The sequence below is a fragment of the Leuciscus leuciscus genome (assembly GCF_965113295.1).
Source record: "Leuciscus leuciscus genome assembly, chromosome: 20".
NCBI lineage: Eukaryota > Metazoa > Chordata > Actinopteri > Cypriniformes > Leuciscidae > Leuciscus > Leuciscus leuciscus.
In genome coordinates, this window is record NC_138744.1 from 27,026,962 (window position 1) to 27,038,597 (window position 11,636).

The window sequence follows — 11,636 nt, forward strand, 5'->3', positions numbered from 1 at the left end:
AAACAGAAGTGTGAGGACATTAAACAAGGACTCCGTGACAAACACTGAAACTGACAGGGTATATATACACAAGTGCTAAACGAGGTGACGAGAAACAGCTGAACACGATGAACACTCAGTGACAGACAGGATCATGGGAAATGTAGTAACAGAGTGTAGGACACCGTGCGGGAAGAGGACCTCTAGTGGACACCCAGGGAACACAAACCAGACACTGTGACATAACCCCCCCTCTACGGAGCGGCTACCAGACGCTCCAAGACAAACAAAACAAGAGTCCAGGCGGGAGGTGAAATGGTGGAGGATCAGGGGGCGGGATGGGGGGCCAGGTCCATGGAGGGGAACAGGAATAGGGGGGAACAGCTTAGCCGGCAGCCAGGGTGAAGCAGACAGTCCATCTGGCAGCCAGGGCGGAGACGACAGTTCATCTGGCGGCCAGGGTGGAGACTTTCCCTCGGGCGGCCATGGCGCAGGAACTGGAACAGACACCAACGGCTCAGGAACTGGAACTGACACCAACGGCTCAGGAACTGGAACTGGCATCAACGGCTCAGGCACTGGAACTGGCACCACCGGAACTGGAACTGGCACCACCGACTCAGGCACTGGAACTGGCACCACCGGAACTGGCACTGGAACTGGCACCACCGACTCAGGCACTGGAACTGGCACCACCGGCTCAGGCACTGGAACTGGCACCACCGGCTCAGGCACTGGAACTGGCACCACTGGCTCAGGCCCAGGAACAGACACCACCGGCTCAGGCTCAGGAACAGACATCACCGGCTCAGGAACAGACACCCCCGGCTCAGGCTCAGAAACAGACACCACCGGCTCAGAAACAGACACAGGCTCGACGGCGGCCATCTTGTCAGGGGACACCTGCTCGGCAGGCGTGACGTGAAAAGGCTCGGCGGCGGCCATCTTGTCCGAAGACACAGGCTCGGCAGGCGTGATGTGAACAGTCTCTGGCTGGGTAGACGTGACGGATCGCTGGGGTGGTGCAGGCAGTGCGAGCAGCTCGGGCGGGGCCAGTAGAGCATGACGCCTGGGCGGCGTGGGCAGAGCATGACGCGTGGGGAGAGCAAGACGCCTGGGCGGCGCGGGCAGAGCAAGACGCCTGGGCGGTGTGTCAGGGACGGCAGTAACCTCCGGGATGGTCTCCGTGTTAGGAGCCACCGGACTCGGGACCACCGGACTCGGGACCACCGGACTCGGGACCACCGGAAGAGTTACGGAGGGAGCCTTTCTCCTCCTCCTGTGTTTCGGGACCACCGGAACTGGGACCATCGGACTCGGGACCACCGGAACTGGGATCACCGAACTCGGGACCACCGGGACTGGGACCATTGGACTCGGGACCACCGGAACTGGGTCCACTGGAACAGGGACCACTGGAACAGGGACCACCGGACTCGGGACCGGAGTATTCCACTGACTCCGATGCTCAAGGTATCTGGTAAAACCCCAAAAGTCCAAGACTTCCAAACCCTCCATTTCCCACCCCGGCAATGGGTCATCAAGACAGGTATTAAAAATTTCTTTTAATGCTGCCTCATTGTATCCCATTTCTCTCGAAAGCGTCCAAAATGACTGAGCTATGCAACCCACCGGCAGGCCCTGCTGACGAAAGCGCATCAAATTTTGGACACGCCCCATCCTCTCTTTCTCAGTGGTAGGAGGGAGGATACGGAACCCCATCATGCTGGATCTCTTAGGTGACGGAGTCCTTCTGTCACGAATCACACACAAAAGAGAGAGATCCAAGTGCAGTTCATTTATTGGGGTAATCCGTACTCAATCAGTTCAGGCAAATGGTCAAAATCCAATAAGTCAATCCAAGAACATAAAACACGAACAAGAACAGGCAGCAAACAGAAGTGTGAGGACATTAAACAAGGACTCCATGACAAACACTGAAACTGACAGGGTATATATACACAAGTGCTAAACGAGGTGACGAGAAACAGCTGAACACGATGAACACTCAGTGACAGACAGGATCATGGGAAATGTAGTAACAGAGTGTAGGACACCGTGCGGGAAGAGGACCTCTAGTGGACACCCAGGGAACACAAACCAGACACTGTGACAGATAAATGACTCTTGCGCCAGGCGCAAATCTAAAATGGGTTGGTCTGAAGTAGCTTCATTATTCATAGGTGTGGTTTGGGCGTAACGTGAAATAAACCAATCAGAGCGTCATCTCACATTCCCTTTAAGAGCAGATGCGCTTTTTCCATAGCGGATTGCTATTGTAACGGCGAATTTGCCAGACGCGCCAGGAGCGCTTCACAGCCAAGGAGAGCTACGCTCTCGTCACGGCCGTAAAAGAGAGAAGTTACATTGAAATGGAGAAACCCACCCAAATTAACCTCGGTTAAACAGGCGTATGATAATTTGGGTAAATGTGTAAGCTAGATGTATGCTTTTATAATAAATTGTCTATCTATCTATCTATCTATCTATCTATCTATCTATCTATCTATCTATCGTAATAATGTATGATTTGCAAAAATGAAAACTGCTACTTCTGTGTAGATGAGAGAATCAAAGTGTATGCGCGCTACATTGATTATGGCCAAGCATGCGCCCTTAAAATAGCATATGAATAACATGCGCAACGCGCCACTGATTTTAAACTATTTTTTCCTGGTTAGTGGCGCAATTGTTTTCTAAACCTGCAAAATAGCAAGAAGGAACGTTTGCGCCGTAACACGCCTCCTCTTTGTGCTGAACCGCCCCCGGGAGCGCAAGTGTATTTCCTAACTTATCGACGTGCTTCTGTGGAGGGAAAAGTCCGCTTTGCGCGGGTGCAAAATAGGAATGGTACATGCGTCGGTGTACAAAGTCACTTGCGCTGGGTGCAAGATAGGGCCCAATGTCTTTATATGTGTATTTTTGAAAAACTCTGTAATTCGTTCCCCTTAAAAATTCAGCTAAATACAGTTTTTTGCTACTCTAAGATGGTCTACCACTGCAGACATTTTGGGTAGGAGAAAAAAAAAATTCTACGATGCATCATGATCCTCTCTTAAATGATTCTGAGTTTCAACAAATTTTCAGAATCGATTCTGAGTTTCCTTTTTAACCAGAGATGCATGATGGCACTCTTCATGATGGCCAAATTCTGCTTGCTTCCAATTTCACATGAACACACACACAAACCCTCAAACCTTACATATACTAATCTTCTATAACATTCGAAAAGGTTGAAGTGAATTACAAGGGCAATCGCGAGCTTCATTGCACAGGAGGGTGAACAACTATGCATGATGTTACGCTTACAATTTGGTATTTCAGCATTTTCCCCTAAAAATTCTCTACAAAGGCATCGTTTATGCCATTTAGAATGTAGTAGGTCTATACAGTATATTTAATACAAGAAACTCACTACCTGACAGACAGCTGCTTTCAAATACTCACGTACGCTTTGTGAAGATCGCTCGCGGCATGCCGCTATGTGCGAATCCCGTGTATGTGGTTAAATGCACTTGCATCTCAACATGCTTTTATGATACAAAATTAATGTAAACAGTCAGTTATGACTTAAGCGATTAAGCTTACTGGACAAAACCTCTGATATAAATTGTTTTGGAATCGTATTGTGACTCCAAGAATAGGAATCGGATCGGATCGTGAGGTGCCTAAAGATTCACACCCCTAGTAGATATGTGCCTACTCTACCTCCTGGTACTATAGTTTGGCTGGTCAACCATCTAAACTAGCTTGGACCAGCAAACAAGTAGTTTGAACAATTGTTCCATGTTCCAAAAACCAGCTAGCACCGTAGAGTCAACATGAAATGGCAATTTTGACCCATTTTGCTAGTTGAAATTTTCTCCCCTTATTCCAAATGAAATAGGATATTCGATGAGAAAAGTGGGTGCTCCAAACCAGATTCAAACCAGTCTAGAATGCAAATGTTTATTAGTAGCATGAAACAATTAGTTTATTTATTTATTACTGTTTCAGATATTTTACATTTAAACAACAAACCACACCTGATCACACATTGTTTGAACTCCATAAGATCAATACATTCATTAGACTTTTATTTCTCCGCTGGGCAGGAATAAAAAAGCTCTCCCAATTAGAGTGGAGACAGAGCAAAGGATTTATCTCTCTCATTCTCTCTGTTTACCACCATCAATTCATTCCCACATTTCAGCCAGTCTCACGCTTATCCTTTTCCAGCCAGCCAGTGTTCCTCCAGGGCTGACTGATAAATCTGGCTTTTTAAAACTTTGCTTTATGGAGCTGAAAGTGCTGACTACTCCAGATGTATGTGTACGGATTCTCCGCCAAAGCCTGCAGCCTCACCTCAAGCTCCTCGCTCCGGCTCTGTCTTCACTATAGGACTCCATACTGTCTTCTCACACTCTTTTATTTTTCCAGGAAAGGGCTATTCGTTTTTCCACTCGTCATCTGTAAAAGCAGCCATTTCCAAGGGTGTTAAAACACAATTTTTTTAGGCTTGTGTTCATGTGAATAAGCACAGGATAAAGAGTTACAACTCCCATCTAATATTGTAGATCTTATACTGTAATGTCTTGTATGTGTTAATTTCATCCAGTTGATATTTAACACTGACTCCAACCTTGCATGTGAGACTTGCATGCTACAAGGGAGGCACAAAATAAACTTAATAACTAGACAAATATGCAATTTATTATTATTATTATACAAAAATGCAGCTTTACTAAATTTGTTCACTTCTTTTAGTTGCTTGTTACAAATACACAACCAGCTGAGATGATTTATTGATTTCTCAGTAGTGGAAATATTCAACGAGGACAGCAGTCAATCAAGAGACAAAATGGATATGAAGAAGATCCAGAGATTACCGCACAGATACACCTCACCCTGGCCAATCTAGATGCAAATCTGGCAGGTAAATTACTCATGGATAAACTGTGCTTCCTCATTAATACTTTAAAGGGTCATGAAATACACCCTGTTAGTTTTCACCATAGTTTTGAAAAATACTACAACATTGAGTGTGGTAAGCTGCGGAGTGGAGGGTGAATACAGGCAACACAACTATGTCTTTTTTGACTCTCGTAGAGTTGATTCCCACAAATGCATGCTGCAATTCACCTTTACATGCAACAAAATGAAGCAATATACAGCCATAATTGAATGCACAAATGAATGCACAGCTGCTTACATTTGTACTCTGCATTGAAGTCTCATGAATAATTATGAGATACTGGTGAGTCATCCTGTGATGTTGACACAATGAAGATTTTAAAACAAAAATGTTGCAAAAAAAGCTTAAAATTAACCAAACTACTTAATCTACTTTAGTGTTTCATGATCCTTTAAAAAATCTTCCTATTTTCTTCTTTCAGTTATTCATTCTGTGAATTCCTAGGAATTAATTTATGAAACATGTTTCCTGGCAGTTTATTTACAGCCATACCAATAACACTGTTAGCCCTATAAATTACTAATTTATATACTAACTGTGTTTTTCCTGCATATTAGACATTAATCACTCTGGAGGAGCATCTGTGTTTGTGGATGATGAAATACCTGTGTCCATTGTTGACATGGACATTCCAGTTACAACCATTGATGATGTTCTTGATGATGACCGGTTCAGCATGAGCGAGTATGAGGCAGAATTGTTGAGCAGCACGCAAAACATCACCAGCCAATCGTATACACCATGTGAAGCTATCCAAAACAAAAACAACAATGCCTGCCTGACAGAGGAGAAACACAGAAATCCATCTCCAGACATAGAGAAGCAGTCAGAAGTGACTACACTCACAGTTATTGAGAAAACCACAAGTCCATCTCTATCCAATGAGAAGTTATCACAAGATGCTAAGCGCATAGACAATATGGAACAGAAGGTAGCCCTTTGCTCAGAGACTAAGAGTAAAGCTGAAACTGAAGAACTAAAGAGTCAGAAAAACATTGTATCACAGAAGCCTCAAAGTTTTGTGAGTCCTGCTGTTCAAACCGTTCAAAAGGTTCCTGATGAGAGACTAAAATCTGCACCTATGGTCCAAAAGTTCAGAACAGAGACTGCTTATGAGGACAGGGCACCTATTAACAGAGTCCTAACAACTCAGGGTAAGATTACCCAAAGTTCGGTCTCTCGATTTGGAATGAGAACCTTCACAGTCATCCCTCCAAAACCGGCTGTGTCCCAGACCAAACCTACAGGCTCTCTAGTCCTAGGTGCCATTAAGATTGATGAACAGGGCAACATGGTTACAGGGAAACAGATTTCCACTGGCCCACCAAAAAACGGCAATCTCGACGTGGATACTCGTGCAGAAAAATCCCCATTGGACAAAGCCAAAGCCTTTTGGAGCACTGCAGAGAAGCAAGAACAATCAACTGCGACCAACCAAGGACCCATAGTAAACAATAGAGATACTGATGTGTTCAAACCCTTGATTGTGTCTGGAGTCTCTAAACTTTCACTGAAAACACCTCCTGAGGAAACACACAAAGAGGTCATTATATTGGAAAGGAAGTCCATATCTGTAGTGGGAAGTAAGCCTTCATTCCCAGAACCTCCAGAGAATCACTCTTTCACAGCTGAAAAGCGTGATCTTTCTTTTCTTATACCCTCCAGAAGAACCTCCAGCCAATACGTAGCTTCTGCCATTGCTAAAAACAATAGCATTCCCAATACAAAAGTAGTTAACATGCAGGCGCCATCAGAGTCCATTGTTGGTGTAAAAAAACCTGTCAATCTGTTTAATAATGAGGTTAGACCTACAAACATACACAAAGTCCCTACTACCACTTTCAAACCCACTGAAAATCCTACTTTTGGACATCCTAAATGCCTGCAAAGTTACCCTAGTCATGTTACAGAAAAACCAGCAAGTGCTGAAAGGATATGCAGTATTGAAAAAGGCACTCTGCATGGGGAAGACTCTCTCAAATCTCTGGACTCACATCCCTTAAATAACAAAATCCTGCCCTCAACACATGTGTCTGCTCACATTAAACACATGAAATCTTCCTCTGAAGAAGCCACATCAATCAATAAGTTCCCAGACACATCCTCTGCTCGAAAGACGCCAACAGACACCACACATCCACAACTTACAAAGAAGCCAGAGTTATACAAATCTGAGATTCCATCTGAACCAGACATGGGTAACATATTTGGACCAGTTAAGAAGTTTAAGCCTGTTATTTTTAAGTCTGTCCAAAAGGAAACTTCTATCCATAGCTCTCTAATGGAGTCCATTCAGTCTGGAGAGGGCATTGAACGCCTCAAAAAGGTAAACTATGAGTCACAGCATGAAAGCATGTTTATCAGCTTTCTAGAACATCCTATTATTCTAGGATTCTTAAAGATAATTGAATTATAGTATAATATTAAATCATTGTATTACTTTTCACATTGTCCAGGTATCTGACATATCTACCAGCTGCACAGTTAAGAAGCCATCTTACAATGATGCAGCGAATGAGCGTTCTGCACTTTTTTCAGCAATAAGAGCTTCAAGCAACTCTGCCAGACTGAAGAAGGTAAGCTAAATATTAGTATGATTTAAGGCACAGTCAGATAAGCAAAATGTAATGGACAAAAAGGTCCATTGTCAATAGTGTAGCAATGCTCTAAATACAACTCAAACACAGGGGGGTAATCCAGCATCTGGAAAGCGTACCACCCCCGGGGGCCGCCATTGGCTAACAAGCCATCACCTGCTGTTAGCATGCCATTGACTCCCATTCATTTTGGCGTCACTTTAACAGCGAATAACTTTACATCTGAGGCGTTTAAAGACTCTATTTGTCCATTGTTTATTTCTAAAGAAACATAACAATGTATAAAAGGCTCCATTACCTTGTATCTTACGTTATGGCCCCATAGAAGCAGTTTTTGTAAAATTAGGCTAACGATTGCGTCATAACCACACGACTCTCTGGAAATTACCGTATAGACAGGAGGAGAAGCTCGCAGTCAATCGGGGGGACGTGGAGGCATAAAGTCTGATGAAGTTAAGGGAGAAGCCCATAGAGAATCATAAAGTTGCTCCTGCTCCTAGCTCATGGACAGCTCCTACTCACGCTCTCCGTCTCTGCAAGATTCGGAAGAGAATGATTCAGATTTCTCTTGGCACAGCTACTAGAAGACTTACAACTGTCAGACAGGTTGTCCACGTCACATCTACGTCGTCAAGCTCAGTTTGAGTCTGCGCAGTACACTCAGCCATCAGGAAGTGAGTGCTTCTAATTTGCTTCACTTTTCTCCGTTGAATCCAATTAAACGCTGTGTCCATTTCTTTTACTGTCTATTTCTTGTACTTCTGAACAGAAGTCACTTTCACTTTTCTGCGCCTGCGTGTAAATGAGACAACTGTCTATTTCTGCAGAGATAGTCATCTATATTCGTCATTCAAAAAGGGAAACCGACGCTGCAGATACACAAACCATAAACAAAGCAGTGCGTGCTTACCGTTTTGAATATCAATCCTGCTAAACACTTGCTTTATTTCACTCCGCTCATGTTAATATTGAAATATTCCCCAAGGAACACTCAGGTAAGATGATGTAACATTAGAACAGCCTTCTATCTGTACCGTTTTGACTTCGTTGCTCGCTGTTTTGCTATTATTTTCGTGCACTGACTCGTTCACTAAGCTGAACAGCCAATCAGAGTTCCCTCCTTCACCGATGGCCCGACGCTGATTCAAATCGGCCAAAAAAAAGCAGACGAGGACCAATTTCTGCCGATGGTACGTGACACACTGAGAAAACGTAGTCGTCCGACGCACAAAAACTGCCCAGTGGCCATCCATCGACTTGGTGTGTCCCGGGCTTTAGACAGCTTCATAGATTACATTTCTGGGGTTCGCCAATCACTGTACTGCAACATTAGAGCCAGTTGGGAGATGGGTGGACTGTTTGTTTGGGAAACCTGTTTGATTAAGTTTTTTCAAAAAACGAAATTGATTTACATGCAGCCTGGTTGTGATTGTCAGTTAAAGGCGGGGTAGGTAGGATAAAAAAAACAAAAAAAAAAACATTCCAAATTTGTTAAAACTGTCTTTATATACCAATACATAATTAAAATGTAAGTACTCTGAAAAAGAGAGTATAAAAATCGAGTCTCTGTAGACCTTTTAATCTGCAATAAACACAGCTCGTTATTTCCATTTACTCCACCCCTCCCTTCTGAGCTCCTTCCAAAGCCATGCCCCCAAACGCTCAGGCTCAGCTGGAAGACGCATTTATTTACTTACTTATTTATTTACTTGAGACGAGTGGAGAGGAAGGAGCGCAGTGCATGCAGTGACATCATGTCAGAATCACATGTAATAAAATACCTAACTTTATCACTATAAATATAAACAAATAAGATGGCTTTTAGTAGGCTACTCACTATCAAGCTAGCATATCGATACTGGTAAAGTTTAAAATATATTTTGTTTGATTCGGTAACGAGCTATTTTTAGGCTATAGGTAACGAGCTATATTTATAAGGCAAAGCTAAAAACAGTTTGCATTGATACACGTTTTTCCATTACCATCAGTTACACTGTGATGAAGGTGAATTTCGTGTAAGATTCATAAAAGGCTACGGTGTTTTGCATGTAAGAGTTTCCATGATGAAAACATTGTTGACTCTGATGAGGACTAACGTTACACTCCGGAGACAAGCCTACCGCATCGTCGGTTCGAGGACAGGTCCGGGGTCGAGGGCGAAGCAGAGGAGGTCGTTCAAGAGTGCGGGCAACCAGGGTCTGAGGAAGTAGTTTTTGCCTTGTTTGCCTTCGCTGACTGCATATGCAGGTGCTTTGAATTTGAATGCTCTTTCTCTGCCATAATTTTACTCTTCGTAGGTTCCGCGCCTCTCTTGCACTCCTCTAAGCAAACGGGTGCGCGCGCATATGGGCAGATCTTGTAGCAACAGTGGTGGTAGCCATGGTTGCAAGAGTGAGTGACAGTCGCCCAAACCAATCAATTGTTTCGTCCCGGATGGAAATAATGAGCTGTGTTTATTGCAGATTAAAAGGTCTACAGTCACTCGATTTTTATACTCTCTTTTTCAGAGCACTTACATGTTAATTATGTATTGGTATATAAAGACAGTTTAAACAAATTTGAAAAATTCTTTTTTAGAAAAATCCTACCTACCCTACCTTTAACTATACATATCACGTCATTGTTGTGCTTCTAGATCAAATCAGGAGCAGCTAAGGAGTTGGAGCAGCTCAGGAAGGTTGAGGTGGACAGAAAAGTCCAGAGAGATGTTATCTCGCCTCCTCCCACTTTTCCTCTTGCTTTTGTGCCACCCCCACCTCCAGCTTTCAGTCCTCCACCACCTTCCCCTTCAGCTCCAGCCAAGCCCCCTCTAGTGCTGCCTGCTGGAGGAAACCCAGAGGCGGCCCGAGAGGCTCTTCTGGATGCCATTCGCTCAGGCTCTGGGGCTCAACGACTTAGGAAGGTAAGAGGCTCATTATTGGCCTCACTTATGAGATTTGAGTTAGATTTACTACATTTTGTATTTTACTATTCTTCCATAAAATCATAGAAAACACAACAGGCATCACATCAGGATAAGAAAATCACAATTACGATAAACAAAAATACATTTTAATTTGCTTATTTAATTTAATTAACATGCTAATTTGATTAAAAGTGACAGAAATACATTTATGTTATATAAGATTTATTTTTCAAATACATGCTGTACTTGTGTACTTTCTATTCATCAAAGCATCCTGAAAAATTGGTTTCCATAAAAATATTACGCAGCACACCTGTTTTCAATATTGATAATAATTAAAAATGTTTCCTGAGCACCAAATCAGCATATTAGAATGATGACTGGCGAAACGGCTGCTATTTTTTTTTTTTTTTTTGCTACAATATTTCATATTAGTGTTTTTACTGTATTTTTGATCAAATAAATGCAGCCTTGGTGCACATAAAGAGAAGTGTGTTTTAAAAAATACTAGAATGTAAAAATGTAATTGTTGAAAAAAAAAAAATCCTGTTACTATAGTACACAAAAGCTACTGCAGAGCAGTGCTGATGATTGGAAAAGAAGGCAAGACTCGGCTCAATGGTCAGATGTCCATCAAGCGCATGTTTACATAAGCCCTATTTGGACGGGATTAACTTTACAAGGGTAGATGGAGTAATGTACTTTTACCACAGGACGTCTGTAATATTAATGGCCAATTCGCACGGGATAAGATATCTCAGTAAAACTAGCAGAAGTGGGAGGGGTAACTCGATTTGCACATCGCCGTCACCCTCATGGCGTCATGTGTGTATTACGTTGCTTCCTGATATCATGTGCGCAAACACATATAACCTATATTTATATATATAAAACAGTTATGCCCGGTCAAACGATGTATTAATTAACTTCAGATTGGATTGTGTTGGTAATAGGCACTTACCTAACGCTAAAAGATGTTTCGTGCCTCGAACAAGTGATTCTTCTTTCTGATCTGAATGGTGTGTGGAAAACACTTGAGTTTTGCCAGACTTCTCCCAGCGTCTAGAACGCAACTAAATACTTTTTCAAGCGTCTCCATACTTGAAAAACCACGGAAAACTACTTTTAAACATGAAATGACAAAATATTTACGTAAATATTTACATAATCCCGGAATACTAATCCTGATTGGGCATAATCG

At 42.9% G+C, this 11,636-nt stretch overlaps 1 protein-coding gene across 8 annotated transcripts in view; it reads left to right on the top strand.

Moving 5' to 3' along the window:
- Positions 1 to 11,636, top strand: part of cobl (cordon-bleu WH2 repeat protein) — a 129,283-nt gene that overhangs the window by 116,156 nt on the left and 1,491 nt on the right. For all 8 annotated transcript variants that reach the window (XM_082150240.1, XM_082150245.1, XM_082150243.1 and 5 more), the window contains 4 exons: positions 4,776 to 4,894; positions 5,491 to 7,259; positions 7,390 to 7,509; positions 10,166 to 10,432. In XM_082150240.1, coding sequence (XP_082006366.1) covers positions 4,776 to 4,894; positions 5,491 to 7,259; positions 7,390 to 7,509; positions 10,166 to 10,432 — 2,275 coding nt within the window. The remainder of the gene's footprint in view (positions 1 to 4,775; positions 4,895 to 5,490; positions 7,260 to 7,389; positions 7,510 to 10,165; positions 10,433 to 11,636) is intronic.